General features: G+C 37.9%; 2 protein-coding genes across 6 annotated transcripts in view; both read right to left on the bottom strand.

Moving 5' to 3' along the window:
* The window catches only part of LOC127647099 (leucine-rich repeat flightless-interacting protein 2-like), a 67,778-nt gene extending 55,275 nt beyond the window's left edge, over positions 1-12,503 (bottom strand). For all 4 annotated transcript variants that reach the window (XM_052131196.1, XM_052131193.1, XM_052131194.1 and 1 more), the window contains exon 1: positions 11,886-12,503. In XM_052131196.1, coding sequence (XP_051987156.1) covers positions 11,886-11,975 — 90 coding nt within the window. In that variant the 5' untranslated portion in view covers positions 11,976-12,503. The remainder of the gene's footprint in view (positions 1-11,885) is intronic.
* Positions 12,504-18,652: 6,149 nt separating this feature from the next.
* The window catches only part of LOC127646144 (melanophilin-like), a 31,077-nt gene continuing 29,663 nt past the window's right edge, over positions 18,653-20,066 (bottom strand). Inside the window, exon 14 of one of the 2 annotated variants that reach the window (XM_052129598.1) lies at positions 18,653-19,993. In XM_052129598.1, coding sequence (XP_051985558.1) covers positions 19,928-19,993 — 66 coding nt within the window. In that variant the 3' untranslated portion in view covers positions 18,653-19,927. Of the gene's footprint in view, positions 19,996-20,066 lie in introns of both variants that reach the window. The other variant, XM_052129594.1, reaches the window with a different exon arrangement.

The following is a 20,066-nucleotide window of genomic DNA, read 5'->3' as shown; positions in this document are numbered from 1 at the left end:
CGTGGGCCGGGAGGCGGAAGCCTGTCTTCTCCTCCTCCGGGCAGACGAAGAGGGCCGCGCTGGCTCGTTGACAGGCCACGGGCGAATGGAGGGTCAATACTGTGGGAGGCGCTACGGGGTTCTCCTCGATGATGTCCACTGTTAAAGGAGAACCGCAGGCCTGTAGGGTCTCCTCAACGAACGCGCGGAGCGTCCAGTCGCGCGTTGCCGGTGGCAACCGCTCCTTCAGCCCGTCACTCAGATTGCCTCAGAAGAAGACCACAAGGGAGGAATTAGGGAAGTCTGAAACGTTTGCCAGAACAAGAAAGTCGTGGATGTGGTCTTCTATCGGTCGGTCCCCTTGCTTCAGGCAGAGCAGTTCGTAGTTCGCTCTTTGAACCGCTGGATCCATGTTTTTGGTCGATCGTTCTGTTATGCTTGAGTAACGAAGCAGACGAGGAGATGCGGATCCAAACGCAGTTGAACTTTATTAAATGAACAACACAGGAAAAACACAAAGTAACAACCCACGATGGGGAAATGAAACATAAACTGAGTAAGCTGACCAAGGTAAACACGTAACAGGGAACTCGGAGGGAAAGATACACCGGGTTAACATCAAACAACGATCAACGAAGACTGAACAAAGACACGGGGTATAAATACACAAACATGGGAAAAGGGGCCAATGAAAGAACAGAACTCAAACAAGATAACAAGGTGATTAACAGAAACCAAAGGCAAATTAACAAGGGCAGGTGCAAACAATGAACAGTGAACACAAGACTATGGAGGTACAAGCGTGACAAAAGTGAAAACTAAGGAATACCAAAAGTGACAAAATCACAAACAAAGGGCAACAGTGAGACAAGACAGGGTAACCGTTACAGTTTGGAACAACATGCGATTTAGTAAATAAAGAAAGAATTAACATTTTGGGCTGAACGATTCCTTTAAAGGCAGTTGTGATACAGAGTCAACACAAATGTTTTAACTCTACACTCTGGGTGTCTTTGAAGATGATGAGGCTCCAAAGCAAATGACCGTAGGCAAGGAGCAAGACTACAGAACAACATTTGCAAAGGGACAGAGAGGACAAACAACCAGAGTGTTCCTCCTCCTCCTCCAATCTTGCAGAGGGGTTAATCTGAATATCAAGTATGCTGATTCACACTTTGCCCAAATAACAAAAAATGGTTTATGAGGACATGTCTAGTGTCCCCATAATACAAATAGTTTAAAAACATATTAAGCTATGTTTTTTTGAAAATGTAAAAATGCAGAATGTTTTTTTATTTTGTGAGGGTTAGGTTTAGGGGTAGGGTTAGGGGATAGAATCTATAGTTCATACAGTATAAAAATCATGATGTCTATGGAGAGTCCTCATAAGGATTTCTGCACAGACAGGATAGCTGTTATTGTAAAGCACACTTATGGGGGATGATTTTTTTTTGTTTTTTTGTCTGTTTTCTTGGTAACAGAGGGCAAGAGATTAGAGGGTCATGGCGAGAAGAGAGCTCCAGACTAATCTGCTCTTAGAGGAGCATAACGCATCACTTCCTGTCTGCTCCTCACCTCAGTCTACCCAGCAACTTAATCACAGGCTTACTGCAACCCCCTCACACATACAATGGCCTACAAGCACCAGCTTTGTTTTCAACTGTACGCACAGAGAGCGGAAGAGACTATTAGATGACTCTGCATAACTAATGAGAAAATGGCATTGTGTCTCTTTATTCCTGGCACATGCTGTCTTTCTCTGTGAAACTGTCATCAGTAGCCCTGAAAGGGAGGATAATTAGAACAAATGATGTAGTTCTAATTGTATGTAGTAGTACTGTATGTCGTATAAGCATGTATATGCTTACTTTTTTCCCCAGAGCTGTTTGCATATAACGACTTATAAAGATCAATAATTTTGTATACCCTTGGTATACTCACTTGTTTGCTGCTTTAGAAGTACATAATCTACTGTCATTTTACCTTCCCTTTAGCCGTATTCCATGCTGTTTTTCCATTAATGACTGAGGGAGTTTATGACAGTGAGTGGAGAGACACTCTGACGATGAAGCACTATCAGGTAAAATTAATAAAAGGAAAAAAGATGTTGTCAACCATCTCTTATAATAAGGAACTTTCTTGTATTTAAAGGGGGAAAAAAATTAGTTCCATATGAAATCCATACGGTATGCTTTTTGTCTCGTAATTTAGCATCACAAACACAAACTGCTGAAAATGTTTCACAATTCGAGAGAAATGGACCTGAAACACTGACACCTTTCACATGAGTTGTGTGAGATATTGGGTATTGCTTTATTTTTTTTTATGTTTATTTTTCATAAATCAAAAAGATAATGCAACAAATAAGGACAAATCTAGAACAGGATTAATTTTTATCACACTGAAATTTCATGAGATGCAACTGGCAGTCAAACACATATTGAGCATAACAGATAGTCTACACATAAGATACACTTTAGCTATACCTAAGTTACACATATTTATTTTCTCAGGCACTTATTGAGTCTAAATAGAACCAACATTATTTCAGTAGTACACCAAATGAAAAAAGTCATATCATACCGCTCATGCTCACTTGCTATAGTTTACTTCAGTGTTGTTTCAATGTCAGCTAGCAATGTCACATGTGCTACCTTGAGTAAGAAATAACAAGTATAATACGGATGAGTACACACATATGGAATACTGATAATTCACCAATGCTTATAATTCATTGTTGCACAGAATATCAATGTGTTTATTTGTATGAATATAGTACTAATTTCTATTGTAATAAACAAAGAAACAGATATCATGTGACAATAAACTTAATAGATATTAAATACTCCTAAACAATATACACTGGCAGACAAAATAATAGAATAATGTACAGATTTTGCTCTTATGGAAAGAAATTGGTACTTTTATTCATCAAAGTGGAATTAAACTGATCACAATGTATAGTCAGGACATTAGTAAAGTGACAAATTATTACAATTTGATTTTTTTTTTCTTCAGAATTTCTAAAATCTACTTCAAAGTGTTCTTATCAAAAAATTCTCCATGTGCAGCAATGGCAGCTCTGCAGATCCTTGGCATTCTAGCTGTCAGTTTGTCTAGATACTCAGGTGACATTTCACCCCACGTTTCCTGTAGCACTTGCCATAGATGTAGATGACTGTCTTGTTGGGCACTTCTCACGCACCTCAAAGTCTAGCTGATCCCACAAAAGCTCAATGGGGTTAAGATCACTCTTTTCCAATTATTTGTTGTCCAATGTCTGTGTTTCTTTGCCCACTCTAACCTTTTCTTTTTGTTTTTCTGTTTCAAAAGTGGCTTTTTCTTTGCAATTCTTCCCATAAGGCCTGCACTCCTGAGTCTTCTCTTTACTGTTGTACATAAAACTGGTGTTGAGCGGGTAGAATTCAATGAAGCTGTCAGCTGAGGACATGTGAGGTGTCTATTTCTCAAACTAGAGACACCGATGTACTTATCCTCTTGTTTATTTGTACATCTGGCCTTCCACGTCTCTTTCTGTCCTTGTTAGAGCCAGTTGTCCTTTGTCTTTGAAGACTGTAGTGTTCACATTTGTATGAAATCTTCAGTTTTTTGGCCATTTCAAGCATTGTATAGCATTCATTCCACAAAACAATGATTGACTGATGAGTTTCTAGAGAAAGCTGTTTCTTTTTTTTGCCATTTTTGACCTAATATTGTTAAGACATTCCAGCATACTGTAACAACTCAAAAACAAACACATTAATTTAATTAACCAAATGGCTTTCAACTGTGTTTGATATAAGGGCAATTGATTTCTAGTACCAAATTAGCAATTTAGCATGATTTCTCAAGGATAAGGTGTTGGAGTGATGGCTGCTGGAAATGGGGCCTGTCTAGATTTGATAAAAAAAATAAAATAATTCAAATAGTGATGGTGCTATAGGTCTCTAAAACCCTATAAACTTTTGGTACTGAAACCATTCTAAACAATTATTATAAAACATTACATATAAGACATAGATTGAGGAATACTAAAGAGGTTTGGGTGCAACTCCAAAAAGTGGATGAGGTACAGTAGGGCTGGGCGATATGTACAAAATATTTTACCGATAATTGCCTTAAAAAATATTGCAATATCTGATTACATTGTCAACCCCCCTGATGAGGGTCGGTGATTTTGTATTTTATTTTATTTTTGCTTCATTGATTTTGCTTTAAAAATGTCATAGATTTAGTGAAACATGAAAAACATAAACAAAAGACATTTCTAAATTCAAAAAGCACTTTAAACTAAATAAAAAAGCAATAAAATAACGAATTGATAAAAAAACTATTATTTAACCACCACTCCAAATCCAAACATTTACTGTCTCCATTTGACGTTACACAAGGATCCGTCAACGACACCAGATGGAAAATTATTAATAACCTACAGATTAAGAACTAAAGACAAATTACAATTGTAAAAACAATAATAATACAAAATAAATAAGCTTAATAAATTCCCTTGTGTTCCCACAATTATGCTGCCAAATGTGTGTTCTTATAGAATTTGCATTTGTATTGTGTTTTGGTGATACAGTTAATGCTGCCTAAAGAAAATAAAATAAAACTAAATTTTAGGTTCAAGGTGAATGTGTCTTGTATTACTATGACTGAATCATTTACATTTATGCATTTGGCAGACGCTTTTATCCAAAGCGACTTACAGTGCACTTATTACAGGGACAATCCCCCCGGAGCAACCTGGAGTTAAGTGCCTTACTCAAGGACACAATGGTGGTGGCTGTGGGGATCGAACCAACAATCTTCTGCTTAACAGTTTAGTGCTTTAGCCCACACCACCACAACCACTCCACATTCTTCTTTGTTTCTTTAATACAAAGATATATATTACTGAACCTGAAGAGTTTAGTTCACAATACATGCCAACAGTCGCGACAGATAGACGCTTTGGATAAAAGCATCTGCCAAATGCATAAAATGTAAATGTAAATGCAACCGAGTGGAAATAACGCAAACTAAACTAACAGCAACTCCTGAGATTATTGGAGATAATTTGCATCAATCTCATAGACTACATTATTCTTGCAAACAGTTGTCAGATGAATGAAACCGAGAAAAAAGAGTGAAAAATCTTTACATGCACTTGTTCCACGAGACAGGCTATCGCACGCCTCTGAACAAACAGCGAATAAGACACAAGTACTGACAGCTTTTCTTTTGTCTGTTCTTAAAAATATACTAAAGTGTGTTTCTTCAAGCGCATATCTTTGTGACTAACCGCATTTCTTGTCCTGTGTCACTCCGAGATTTCTTACAGATTGCCCGCCTTTTACGGGTAGATGAGCAAAATTACCCATGCATGAAATACATTTGGACGAGGATCTGCAAACTGGATACAGCCTTGTCGCATTTTGCGGGTGCTGGTTCACACCCTGGCCACTGTATAATATATTTGACGACTTCCCAAATCTATGGTTTTGCCATTTCCCGATATTGTCGATCATTATCTGTTGACAATCGGCATCGGGATCTTTGTAAGACATCGTTGATATCCGATTACATCTTCAAATCGCCCAGCCCTAAGGTATAGAGGGTGGAGTGAGGTCCCGGGTCTCTGAAGACCCGAGGTATGCGTTTAGTGTTAACGTGATTTTTTTACATTTCATTTGTGATAAAAAAATATTTACTGCCAAAACAATGACACTAATCCAAACAAAAATAAACAATTTTCATGTTAAGCTTTTCTCGCCCTTTCTCTCTTCTTCCTTGTAGTTGTATTAAAGCGTTTTTTGTGTCATAGGGGCCGTTCTCTCCAAGTTGTTTTTTTTTATGCAAACAAGCTCTAGATGGACCTATTTAACCATTGTGCAACATGCAGGAGTGCCTGTATACAGTACTGTATGTACATAGATGCAGTACGGCCGCTCCCTATACGCAGATTGCACAGTCTATGTAGGGCACCACTAACCAGAAAAGTACACTGACTGCCCTTCCTTGCACTTTTTTGAAGGGCCCATAGCGGTCAAGGAACACTCTCTCCGTCATATGATCGCCCCTTCCCCCATGGTCAGACGAACAGGGACTGGAAGTAGTGAATCACTTTTTTGTAGGACTACATCACTGATAAGAACATTTCAGATGTCTGTGGAGCTTCATCAAAAGTAGGATGGAATGCAAAAAACGTTGCACAGTAGTGTGGCTCCTAAAGGGGCAATTAACACAGATTGTTGTGGAGAGGCTTAAAGTCAGTGGGTTGAGACTGGCCAATCTGTTATGTGCTCTGCTACTACCCCATCTGGAAGGTTGTTTTACTGGGCCTGTCGATCAGTTTAATTCCCTCCCCCTTATGGGTCAAAGCCATGCCTCTTCCTCACAAACCCCACCCTGTAGGCATGAACACATGTAAAATATCTTCAATAAGACCAATAGGCTCCAATACACTCACAACGAAGTTCTTCTTCATTCTTTGCTCAGAGCTAGAAAGAAGTTTGAAACAGCTGAGCAACAATATACTATTTGCTAACATTTGGACACCACCCTCTCCGCTAAGTCTGGCATTTCGGAGGAGCATTTAAATATGAAATGTGTCATTACAACAGACTAAATGTAAAACAAATGTGACACTAAAATTTCTTATCAATGACTATAGGCTATGCCACATTCTATGAATAGAATCCACATGAGAATTTAAGATGCTGTTTTACCCCTCAATTATTTTTTTTAAAGTACTATAATATGCAGTAGATAATGTGTAATTTGACACGTTTACATTCTGCATTCATGGCCCTAATGCTAGTTACACTCTGTGTTGTATTTTTTTATGGACTTTGTGGCAACTCTACAATCTAATGTGTTCATGTTGACTGATCTTGACCGAGTAAAGAAATTAACCAGCAAATATGTTGAAAATTTTTTTAAAATTCTTGCTGTAGGTCACTCAACTGCCCAAACCTGTTCGTATACAGTCCTATGCTTAAATAAAACAAAGGAAAATGTATCAATGCACAACCAAATATCACTGACAAAAACCTGCAAATCTGCTTTCCCCTTTGCATGCTTGTTTAGTCACAACAAGGACAAATTAATTAAATTCAATGCCATCCTACAATATCTGTCTGCAGTTCTGTAAACAACACTATAACCTTTAGCAAGATGTAGATGACTATAGCAAGGTCTGTCATTTAACTTGAGAAATGTTTAATAGTATTAGTGCTTTTATTAACCTTAAGCAATGATTGTTATATAGTGTTAATATATTTTTGGCTTCTTAACAGTGTTTACATTTGTGATGGCAGTTGCTTCTCGTAGTCAGCATCACAACAACTGAATCAGCCTAGGGAAAGTCAGTGTGGTTACAAAAGGCTGGGAAAGACAGGAGTTTTTAAATAATTTCACATGACTGTCATCACAAGAACTACAGTAACTAGCGCCATTCTAATGTCACAATGAAACAACGTTTACCCTCCACTACTGCTGCGGAAAAAAAGACGAAAGTACAAGACAAGGACACGAACTGTTTTATAGCAACAGGCTAAAGGTTTGGCTGTTCCATAATGACTTTCCTTGTATCGGGTGTTCCTTAAAGCCTGGTGTTTGGAGGATAAAAACACCTCAGCTGGAAGATATGTTTATTAGACTCATTACAGATCATGGTAAGACAGTAAGACAGCAAAGTGGCTGTCTTACTGAACCAGTATCTTACTGACTCCTTCAAAATATATTAATTCATGCCAAACAGAGATTTGACTGTGCCTCTCTTATTAAAAATACAAAGTTTGGGTACACATTTAACTTTGACTCAATTCTCAGTGGCTTTGGAAATTCATCTGATTGTTAAGATTCCGTGACAAATCAGAACAACAAGAAAGGAAAAAATGACCTCCTCAGGGACAGATTCAATCTGTAAGAGGGGTGGTGAGTTTAAAAGAGGGTGGTTACAGAGATTTACAAGAACAAAAATATCATAGGGCAAAGCATTTTCCATCCCTTCACTGGAGCTATTTTTATTTTTTTAAACGTAATACTCCTTATATATTTCATATTCAAAAAAAAATTATATCAAGTGGACTAGAGCTAGGCAGTATGGCGATATATATTGTTGTGACGGTATAAGTGTCAACCGGAAAATAATTTTGCTATACTGTGTATATTGCAGTATGGAAATGTCCATGTGTGTGGTGCTTAACCTGCACTTGAGTCATCTTGTTTACATGGACACCAGAAAGCCAAAAGAAAAGCTGAAAACTGCTTAAGACATGAAAGCGGTGCTCACGTTTACATGTACCTTGAAAATGGCATACTATTTACCCCCATATATGCATCTCAGCTGGTAAGTGATGCTGGTGTAAATTACGAACATGGCATCTCTGGACGACTTCACTATTTTGTTGTACTCCATTGTTTCCTTTAGGGCACTTTGAAACTAGCACTTTTGGTGCACACTTGGGATCATTTGACATCAAATTTCGGTTTGTTTGAAAAATGTGAATGCTGTTTTCTGAACTCACTGTTTTTCAGAATTAAATTCTGCTTAAAAAGGTGTTCTGTGGTGCGGTTCATATGAACTTGGATACGGCGAGCTGCTGATATTAACACGTGTTCATGTGCCTTTGCATGCTTCCAATCACAGAAAATGCAAGTGTCTTCTGTGCATCTTCTAAATCCAGAGACAAACTTCAATTGCTACTTCACTTAACACAATGAAGATGACATCTTCTCGAGTTGTTACCTAGTTACAGTGGTAAACATCTGCCACTTGATGATGTAATCGGACTGCGGTTCGGACCCAAACAATATGATGTGAACAGAGACCAGCGGGGCACAAGGAAATGAACCCAGGTTTGGACCAAGCAATCAAACCAAGTGGGAAAGCACCCTTACTTTCTACCGAAGCCTGCTTCAGCATTGTGCTGCAATAGTGGGTACTCACTTGAGTGCATACGCACATGCACACTCTTCAAAAACCTATGAGAATGCAGCTTATGAATTTACATGGCCACATCATGGCTATTGTTTTTTTGTTGCAATGTTTTGAGATACCATCACTTGAGAAAATGTATAATAATAATAAGGCACACCGATTTAACATGTTAATTCAGTATGATTAATTATATAAAAAAGAAAGCATAATTTTTTATTTACATAATTAATCATACCCCCGGACCGTAATAAGGAATATTCCTTCCATCTGCATGGAGCAAGCATGGAGTATCACCTGTTTTCTCCAGGAGGCAGTAAGCAAAACTGGTTGTAGAGGCAACACGCATCTTATACAGACAGAGAACAAACCACTTACACAAGATGACATCATGTTCTTGCATACAAACAGCTTGATGAAGAGCAAATCCAAAGGCAAGGATCACAAGATGTGTTTTTTTTGTTTTTACGTTTCAAACTTTGTTTAACGTGACACAGTGACCTAAATCGGTATGTTTATGAGGCAACGCAACCGAGACACTCCAAAAGCTTCTGTCTGACACAGGTGTACACTGATGCATTCTTAGACAAGCCCTTATAATAAATCTTGGACTGATTGACAAATTCAGTTGCAAAGTGGATTGCTGTGAACTGTAGGCCAGTGATAGGCTTTTGTTCAATAATATGGAAATAAACAATATAATGCATTCTAAAGCCACTTTTTGTATTGTCTATTTTAATGCTTCACTTGTGTGCCAAAGTAATGTACTTAACTTTAATAATCTGTATTATAATTTTTTTATAATATGTATATTTTATTTATAATTATTTAAATATAACTATTTATAATTATTTAATCATTATGCATTTAATTATTGTTATTTGAGGAGTGGTCGCAACAAATATTTATGTATGTGATTAATAGTGAATGTGCCATACTATCGTCAACATTTTCTTAGCGATTGACAGCACCAATAATAATATTGGTCTTTTCACATCAGACTGTGAAATGTGGCATATTCTGAAATTCATTGTTGTGGTAAGGTTGATCTAAAACCAAGTTAAGTGTTTTTCATATTAAAGAGAAAGTGATAAAATGAGATTAAGGTGGTGTAGTGGGCTAAAGCACATGACTGTTAATCAGAAGGTTGCTGGTTCGATCCTCACAGCCACCACCATTTTGTCTTTGAGCAAGGCAATAGTTGAACTCCAGGTTGATCTTAGGGAATTGTACCTGTAATAAGTGCACTGTAAGTCACTTTGGATAAAAGAATCAGCCAAATGCATAAATTTAAATGTAAATGTAGATTATCCAAAAATATACACTACCACGTGAATATGGAATATAAATATATTAACCCTTTTTTGTTGATTTTAAAGAAAAATACCTATATTGTGATATACTGTTGCCATGATAATATAAAATTCCTCATACCGTGATACAGAATTTTGGTATGTTTCCCACATCTATAAAGGGGACCAGCTAAACATCAAGATGAGGTCAAGGTCAATTAGAAGAAAGGTGTTGGGGGAACTTGTGCAGCTCTGGAATTTGAAAAGGACAGTCTGCGTGTGGATTCTGCAGTGAAAATGGTTTCCAGATATGGTCAGTTGATCCAAGAGGTCACAGAGCATCAAAGACATTTAGCTGATAAAACCTGAATATCACACCTGAATAAAACCTGAATATGTGACAGGGCGGAGGGCTGGGGCGGGTCGTGAATTAAAATATTATTTACATTGCCAAGCCGGTTCTCACCTCCTCCTTTCCATTGAACTGCTTTACACTGGATTTCGGCACCAGTGTAACGCAGTTCAATGGAAAGGAGGAGGCGAGAACCGGCCTGGCTATATAAACAATAGTTTAATGATTAATTTAAACAAAAGACAAACACACACACACATGACGGACATGTCCGTAAACGATCTCTCTCTCGTAGCACCACCGTCCGCAATCGGCCTTTATCCCTCTCAGAGGCTTAATTAGCCTGATAAGGGACCAGGTGTGGTATAATCACAACCCAGCCCCACCCTCCGCCCTGTCACAATCACTATATAGAACCAAATGGCATTAATGCCTTTTGAAACATAAGGAATAAGCTGACATTTTTCAGTGTGTTACATGGTAATAACAACATCATTGCATGTAAAGACAGTTTGATCATAGCATTTGATCTAAGAAAACCATGAGTTTTCTATTTTCAATGCAGGGAACAGTGAGCTATGACAACAGAGATCAACAGCAGATTTCAAACTATTTGTAGTAGAGTATAAAATAGCATGCATGACTAAACCACTGCACCATTTATTTTAGTCAGAATGACAGGCATCCTCCTCCAATTACAGCGAAAACCATCTTCTCATTAAGAACTGGATGCTGCTCTGAATGAGCTCTATTGTCAGCAACTCGAGACCATTTGGGCCATTTGCTGGCTGTGGTGTGCCGAGTCGTTTCTGTGCAGTCTGGTGCCTTCTTTCGAATTTTTCGTTTGATCTCTCCTTAATGACGTCACACAGATGTGCAGATGTCCATGTATGGAGATGCTGAGGCAACGCTAATGGGAATGATGATGCGATTTTTTTATTTACCGCAATAATTAACCCATTATACTGGCGTATTATTTATAATGAAGTCTTCCCTCTACTAACGTGCAATCGTGTAGGTCATGCTAGCACTTTTCTTCAGACTGCGACGAATAATGTGTATTTGTCATTCACAGGAGCTTATTTCTGTGTGTGCGTGAGCGTGTGTGGATTCCCATTCACATATTAAGGACGAGCATTATCCATGTATTTCTTTTCTTTCTCTCTTTTTTGACTGCACGAGGAAATGGGAGAGTAGGCTACAGCAGAACCGACAATACCGTTTAATTATTCAGAAGAATCAATGAAGATTCAAATGAGACATTTGAAGATTTTGCGCAGTATTATAATAGATTTCAGATTGTAACAGCACATGAAATGTTGACAACCCCATGTCTTACCTCTCGGGCTATTTGGCTAAGAGCATCATCCTCCGCTGATAGTTTTTCTCGGTTGGAAATTCTTTTCCTCCCCGTTAAAAGAGTTGCCATTTTAAAGTCCCTTATACTCTGGCACGCACTAATAATAATAATAATAAATAGCTACAATAAAATTAAAAAAAATAAATAAATCACTAACTAAAGTGTTTCCAGTTAACCGTTCAGAGTGTCATGTTTGTAGCCTAACAATCAGCAGATCGTGAAAATTATTGCCTGCCTGTAAAAAATAAATAAATAAATAAAAACATAATGTTATATTGTAACTATTAGCGAAAAAGGGAGAGCACTAGGACACATCCTCCCTTTTGATGCCACATCGTCTCCATAAAAACGTATGAATATATGGCGGTAGCCTGTTGCACATGTGTCAAATCATCATAGAAGATGGAAAATGACAGTTAGATGCGCCATGACCAGACCATAAGCATTTCTGAGGCATTTCAGTATTCCATCCTGGCAATAGTTCGGTATAACGTCCAAATAAACAAATGAAGAATAAAGTATTCGGTTGAGTTGTATTTGCTTCCAGTGCAAAACGATCCCGGATGATGAGCGTTCCTGAGGTGAAAATACAGGAGCCCAACGGCACACGTTTTGATTTCAGCCTGTAACGCTGGACGCAACATGGGCACGGAGAGTGGGCGGGACCTGTGGGTGGGACCTGCACGTTGCCTTTAAATACTTTCCGCCTTCTCTTATCTAGGACAAGTTAGCAAAACCTTTTCAGAATCATATTAGTATAGAATATGATTAGGCTAACACAGTGGTGACTCATATTAGTATAGAATATGATTAACACAGTGGTGAATCTATCTATCTATCTATCTATCTATCTATCTATCTATCTATCTATCTATCTATCTATCTATCTATCTATCTATCTATCTATCTATCTGTCTGTCTGTCTGTCTGTCTGTCTGTCTGTCTGTCTGTCTGTCTGTCTGTCTATCTATCTATCTATCTTGTCTGTCCGTCCGTCCGTCCGTCCGTCGTTCAGTACGCCCGGTGTTCTGACAATTTGTCCTACCCGCTCAGGATGTGCTACCGGTAGATTAAGCTGTTATATTGTCTAACAAAATGTGCTTCTTTCTCAGAATGAGCTAACTATTTAGATTAAAAACCACCTTAATAAATTATGTAAAAACAGGGGTAGCACATCCTGTCAGCTTGAGATACCCATCAGAATGAACTACCACCTTAATAAATGATGTAAAAACAGGGGTAGCTCATTCTGTCAGCTTAAGATACCATCAGAATGAACTACCGCCTTAATAAATGATGTAAAAACAGGGGTAGCACATCCTGTCAGCTTAAGATACCCATCAGAATGAACTACCGCCTTAATAAATGATGTAAAAACGGGTAGCATGTCTTGATAGCTTGAGATACAGTGGTATCTGGATGTGTAAGTGGTGAGTTCTGCGCACTTTGCTAGTTTTTAATTACTTTCATGTAATAAACCAGTGAGATTCGTTACACCCTGCTACATATCTGTTCTTTGAAGTCAACATGGCAAAGAATTCAAAGTCCTTAGGATCTGGAGATATTTATGAACACTTATGTGCTCAAGCTGGTGTCTCGGATGGGCCAGTAGACCAGGGACTCGGTTTGGACTGTCAGCCATGATTACTACATTAGTGACAGTGATTAGTTTTCTTAAAGGTGTGCAAGTAATTTTTTCACTGCACTGGCCAGTAAAACAACCATGAAATTATCTGGTGCACTCTTAAATTGATAAAAAGTAGTGTTTTAAATTATTTTTTTAAATGTGAGCAATGGCCTCCAGTTTATGCATCTTCCTTTTGTAAGCATCTTCTTTGCCTTGTGGCTCTACAACTTGAGAATATTTGTCTTTTGTCCTGTTGTCTTTTTATTTCCTCTCTCTTTCCATTTCTGAGGTAGACTTTCTTCTTTCTTAAAAGGTTGACCTCCCTCCCATTCCACTGTTTTGGACTTATCTTCCAGTGTCACCTAGTCAACTTCCAACTCTACGGCTTTCCCTTTCACTGAATGTGACTGATACCTTTCCAATTCACTGTACTTCTCATCCACTCACCTGGTCAACATGCAACTCAGTTGGCCTTGCACTGCTTGCCACTGTTCAGCTAACATTTCTTTTGTGTCACCTTTTTTGTGTCGTCCTTCCTTGTATGGTTTTACAAGGTTTAAATTGTATGTTGTTTTCAAAATAAGTCCTCCCTGATTTTTTAGTACAACCATCTTCCCTCTGATTGTGGAAATGTAGTAGGGCTCAGAAAAGTCTGGCTGGAGTGGTCTCCTGATGTGGTCTACGATGTGGTCTACGATGTGGTCTCCTGAGCAGTCCACGGCTCCGCCTACCTCAGCTCCGCCCTCGGAGTCCCCATGGCTGTGGTCCTGAGGCCGCCTCCCAGGCCCCCTGAACCTGTCTTTGCTCTGTGGCCAGCTCCCAGGCCACCTGATCCAGTCCTCTTGTGGCCACCTTGGACTGCCTGTCTGCCCCCTGTGCCTCCTTGGACTGCCTGTCTGCCCCCTGTGCCTCCTTGGACTGCCTGTCTGCCCCCTGTGCCTCCTTGGACTGCCTGTCTGCCCCCTGTGCCTCCTTGGACTGCCTGTCTGCTCTCTGTGCCCCCTTGGACTGCCTGTCTTGTGCCCCTTTGGTCTGTCTGTTTGCCCCTTGTGCTCCCTTGGTCTGTCTGTTTGCCCCTTGTGCTCCCTTGGTCTGTCTGTTTGCCCCTTGTGCTTCCTTGGTCTGTCTGTTTGCCCCTTGTCCCCCTCTTTGGCCTGCCCCCCCTCACTCCTTGGACGATTTTTGTTTTTTTGGGTATTTATTTTGTTTTTGTTTTGAGGAGCGTCTGGAAGCCGCTCCTTTGAGGGGGGGTTATGTCATGATTCCCTTGTTGTCTGCCCTGGTTTCACTTGTCTTTGTCTAAAACTACACTTCCATTGATCCCCGGCCCTCATCACTGCCAGCCCTGTGTCATTGTGCTCACCTGATTGTAGTTTGTCATCATCATGTCTCCAGTGTATATAAACCCTGTTTGTTCTCCATTCCCTTGTCGATGTATATGGATGCGTGTTTTGCCGGTTTCCCTGTGTATGTTCTCAGTGTTTTTGTTTCTTATGTTTACATTTTTGTTATCCCCTTGTGGATGTTTTGTGTGTTCCCAGTATTTTGTTTTATTCTGTGTTTTCTTGTTTATTTAATAAATGAAACTGCAATTAGATCCTCGCCCCTCGTCTGCCTTCCTGCTCATCGTAACATTCGCGAACCACTTACATAATATTCATGTATATAATATGTGCAAACAAAGCATGAAAAATGATTCTCGTGATTTCTACACATTCGTTCTACTAACGAGCTGATGAGCTTAATCAGGTGTGTTTGATTAAGGAGACAATGTAGTGTTGGGAAGCACTGGTCTATGACCATAAAATAGTATTTAACATCACCACATAGACTTATTCTCGCTTCAGTTATGTAAAGGTGTGTTTAACCGTCAAATTCCTACTACGTATATTTGTATCACAGAAAATGCAGAAATTATTATAATTATTGAGATTTGTATTTACCATAAAATACTATTTATAATTGTTTTATTATTAAGCAAGACTTTACTTACTATTCTCACCCAAACTCAATTTCCAAGCTAGAAAACGATTTGCGTATGCACAGTGATTGTGGGTAGCACATTCTGAGAGGTAGGTCAGATTGTCAGAACACCGGCTTTCCACAATGTGCTATAGAGTGGTACACTAGCTCCATCAAGAGACCGTATCAGACTACAATGTGCAAGACGTTTTGTTGGTCCTCATGCTTCGAGATGATTTATAGGGGTCAGAAAGTGTATCAAGATTGAAAAAATTTAAATAATAATGTACTTTTATTGATTATTGATGGAGCAACGTAATTGCTGTGAAAATAAATAATAACGGAAGGGAATTACAAGGGAGCCTTTTACCCCAAATGTGGGGTAGTCCTTCAGGGCAGGGGGGTTAAAGTGACTGTTCTGTAGAGACAAAAAGTTGGCAAAATTTGTCAACTTATGCAAATAATTTTGAGACAGCAAGATGCTTTTTTGAGGAACAAATTAAGATAATACTAATTCAAAATAACCACTTCAGAATAGGTTTAACCATTTTCTGTTAATTTCTTTGCCATTTGGCTTTGAAATTGGATCAATCAATGTGAGCCTACTTTGCATTTGTTACTAAACATTATTTATAACAAATCTATTCACCTAATTTAAGAAAGTGTTTATGGGTGCCTTAAAGGTGCACTCAGTAATTTTTTCCTAATTAAAAAGTTTAACTCCTAAAGACATGAATTATAAGACTGCAATATATGTAGGAAATCATTACCACCCCACTTTCATGCCTCACTGCCCAATTCACAGGCAGTGATTTCCATATGAAAAAACCTCGTAAGGCCACACCCTATCAAAAAATCTGCAAAATTGTTGCACATTTTTAGCAAATTCACCTTTCATTATTTTCAAATGCAAATTAGAAAATATAATTTGCATCAAATGTTTGCCAGAAGTTTGCAGTTCTTCACCAGTAGTGGTGAACCTGCAGCAAACCTTTGGTTTGTAAAAAAGTAGCATGTATTTGTAATACCTTTAAAATATACAGTATGAAACCACTTTTATCTTCCCCATTTTTTTTAGGTATAAGTCTTTTTTTCATACTTAAAGCGTAAAACATCATGTGGTGTGACCGTCCACTAATAACTTCTCTTTAGAAAATATATTTAACTGCACTCAAAAGCTTTTTAAACTTTTTATATTTGGCATAATTCCATAACTGTTCTGTGTTGATGAGCAAAACCATGATTTACATTTATTATTTCCATAATAATACATAAATAACTGTTGTCTCATGTTGACTGATTTATGAAATATTATTTGTTTTATGAAAGGCCATTTTGAGACTTTAGTTTTTAAAAGTGTTTAAGGAGCAGAAGTTACATCATAAAGCAGCATGCAAAGGACTCCTGGATACATGTTGAAGTCATTTCCCCTCTTAATTTTTTGTTAAATAATCATCTTTTAAACTGCTGGTGTGTGGTTGCCACAATTGACCATCATATGGGATGACCTCAAAAAGATTGTGTTTTATCAAAAAATCATCTCGATAACAGTTGTAACCTCCATTCCCTGATGTCGATATAGTGACACTAGGGGTCGCTCTTGGGAGCCCCAAACACCTTTGATCTTTGAGAAAAGGCCAATGAGAATTGGCAAGTGGAATTTGTATGCCACTCCCCCGGACATACGGGTATAAAAGGAGCTTAAAATGTCTTTAAAATTGGCTTTCACTAAAACTAACAATTGCTTAATTCTGCCCAAAGAAAAGCACAAATGAGTACAATGCACAAAGTTGCATCACTGAGTGCAAGAGACAAATTGAAACCAGAAATTCACCTGAACTATAATTATATTATAACTATAATCATCCAGAGATGTTAATAATGTCAAATCACATTGGTTCTTGCACATGTCGCAACCTAACGTCATGACATCTTGACACAAGGATCAGTGATGTCATGAGTATTTTTTTAATGATATACTTAAAATGAATTACAACTGCATAAATGAAATACATTATGTCCATTCAACTGTTATTACATTTATTAAAACCCTGAATTTCTTTTTGTCTATGGGGTATACAAAAAGTGCTTTATTTTGTTAGTTACATGGAACAGATTTAGCTCTGGTCTTTTTTATACTAATATTAAACCTCATGCAGTCTTATCATTATTTGATGCGACCACACATTATGTGGTGTAACCAATTATGGCAGTAAAAATATTTCATTAAAAATGAGATATTTCACTTCTGTTTCTGAAATATTAATAACTGATCAAATATGCTGGTGTGGATCATTTTGTTACACTTTTCTAAAAATGTTGTGGGTTCTAAAGAAAAAATGGAACTGTAACTTTCACAAACACCTGAAATACTGAATAATTACAAAAAAATATTTTTTTGGCCTATCTGACTAGTCTGAACAGGACAAAATCATAAATTTTCAATTTTTACAAGCCTGATTCAAACCACATACTTAGATGATTTGGAATCCGATTAAAATCAGATTTTTCTTTATGCATCTCAGTCTGAATTGTCAGACCAGACTTCATGTGTTTTTTCGTCATTCGTGCAACAGATTTATTCATCAGGTTTTGCGATGAGAAGACACACAGGGCACTTCAGGGCACTTCAAAGGGAAAAAAATAACGATGGCCAAGCTGTAACATTGTTCCAATTCTTTTTTAACTAAACATAACTTAAAAATGAAGTTTCATTACACCTTTCAGCCCTCCGACAGTGGACGGTAAAGTGTATGAGGGGAACAGGGGCGTAGATTCCAGGGGGGATGGGAGGGGAAGTAATAATCAATAATAACTTTGATTAACAATAATCAAAACAAGCAAATACAAGCCCCCCATTATTTATACCATGATCAATGGAAATATGTAAATGCTTCACGCTGCTCCCCCTGTCTACATATAACCTGCAGTTTGTACGGCCTTTGAACAGATTTAAGTTGAATTTCTAAAATGTTCCTACAGTGTAAACAAAGCCTTACAGATTCATTTTCAAAACACTTCACTAATAACTTTTTAAAATATTAATCATGTTAAGGTAACATGTTATTAAAAATATTGCAGTCACACCACATTACTTTTTTAGAGTTTTAATTAACATTGTTGAGTACAAAACTGTTCAAATATTTGACTCAAAAAGCATATTTCTCCATTGACCCTTGATCTGCAAAAAGTCTAGCCAGTCCTGAGAGTCACTTGCGACCTACATACACTGTTTATTGTGTTTGTTAGGTTTACCACAGAAACCCTACACCAACCCCAAAATTTAACCCTCACCATAACCCCTAAACCTAACTCTAACCCAGGGGCATTTTTTTGCCAGGGGTGGAAAAGGGGTAGCAAGAGTCGAGTAACGAGTGGTATAAGGTTGGGTGGGTTCTACTGAGGCGGAACGCTGTGTTCTACCAGACTCAGGAGGAACGTTGTTATGGACCATGCATGACACAAATGTGTTAAGCCGTTGTGCACCGTTTCCAGGAGGCAAGTGGGGTCCGAGTTGGAGAGGCAAAGTTAATTTTCTGGCCCTGCCAATGCTCTTAGACCCTAACTCTATCCTCAGTAGCAATACTTAGTAGTAAATACTCAGAAAAAACATCTAGATTACATGGCTACAATTTGAGCAGGGACTAACTGCTAATGCTAACAAGTAAATACTTCATCACCCTGTTTGAAGTTGCTATAATTAAAAGAATGTTTATCAAAAGAAAAACAGTATTATGATGAATAAGTTTTTTTTTCTTCTTTTCAATATTCTAATAAATAATAAAAAGTAATTTGTGAGATGTCTGTATATAATGCGCTAATGCAAAAATAGTTAAATAGGCTACCTGCCTTAATTCATATATTCTGAAAGGTAAGAGTTAATTTGAGGAAAAAGCCATGCAAAGTCAGGCATCAACACATATTAATCCTTTTATTCCTGTTAAATTTTTGTCTGATATCATACACAAGACACAAATTGTGTGTGTGTGAGTGCTAAAGCAAGATTAGTGCCAAAAATCCAGAATTCTGACTTTTTAAATGAAGCATATTAACAAGTAACATCAGAATAACGTTAGATATCTTCACTTATGTAAGCCAGATATACATTTTTAAAGAGAGCTGTGATGAATTCACTGGTTCTGCTTCTGTAAAATGTTCCATATTGTACCAGTAAGAACAAAATTAATCTCTATAATGACTCTTACTGTATAACTGTATAAAGCACATAGTTGAAGAAGACTGAATATAGACACTGGACATTAATGTGCCTTGGGGTCACCAAACTATATTATTATGTCTTTGTATTTTGATTATTTGCATTCAGTTTTCTGGACTGTGTGAATGTATGAATGGAGAAGCAAATGCATACAGTAGATGGATAAACACCTGATTAATGCAAAGCAGCACAAATGTTAGAGTGTCCTATTTCCAGTTAAAAATGCACTCTGTTTGAAGGAATGTCTTGGGAAAACTTCCTTTTTTGTTGCATACTCAGTGCCTGAATGTCACAAAAATATGAAAAAACACGTAATTAGAAGCAAATCTGCAAGCAAACTGTGATTTTGATCAAA

The sequence above is a fragment of the Xyrauchen texanus genome, chromosome 7 (assembly GCF_025860055.1).
Source record: "Xyrauchen texanus isolate HMW12.3.18 chromosome 7, RBS_HiC_50CHRs, whole genome shotgun sequence".
Classification (NCBI taxonomy): Eukaryota; Metazoa; Chordata; class Actinopteri; order Cypriniformes; family Catostomidae; genus Xyrauchen; species Xyrauchen texanus.
The sequence above is the reverse complement of the archived record's forward strand: the minus strand, read 5'-3'. Positions and strand labels throughout refer to the sequence as shown.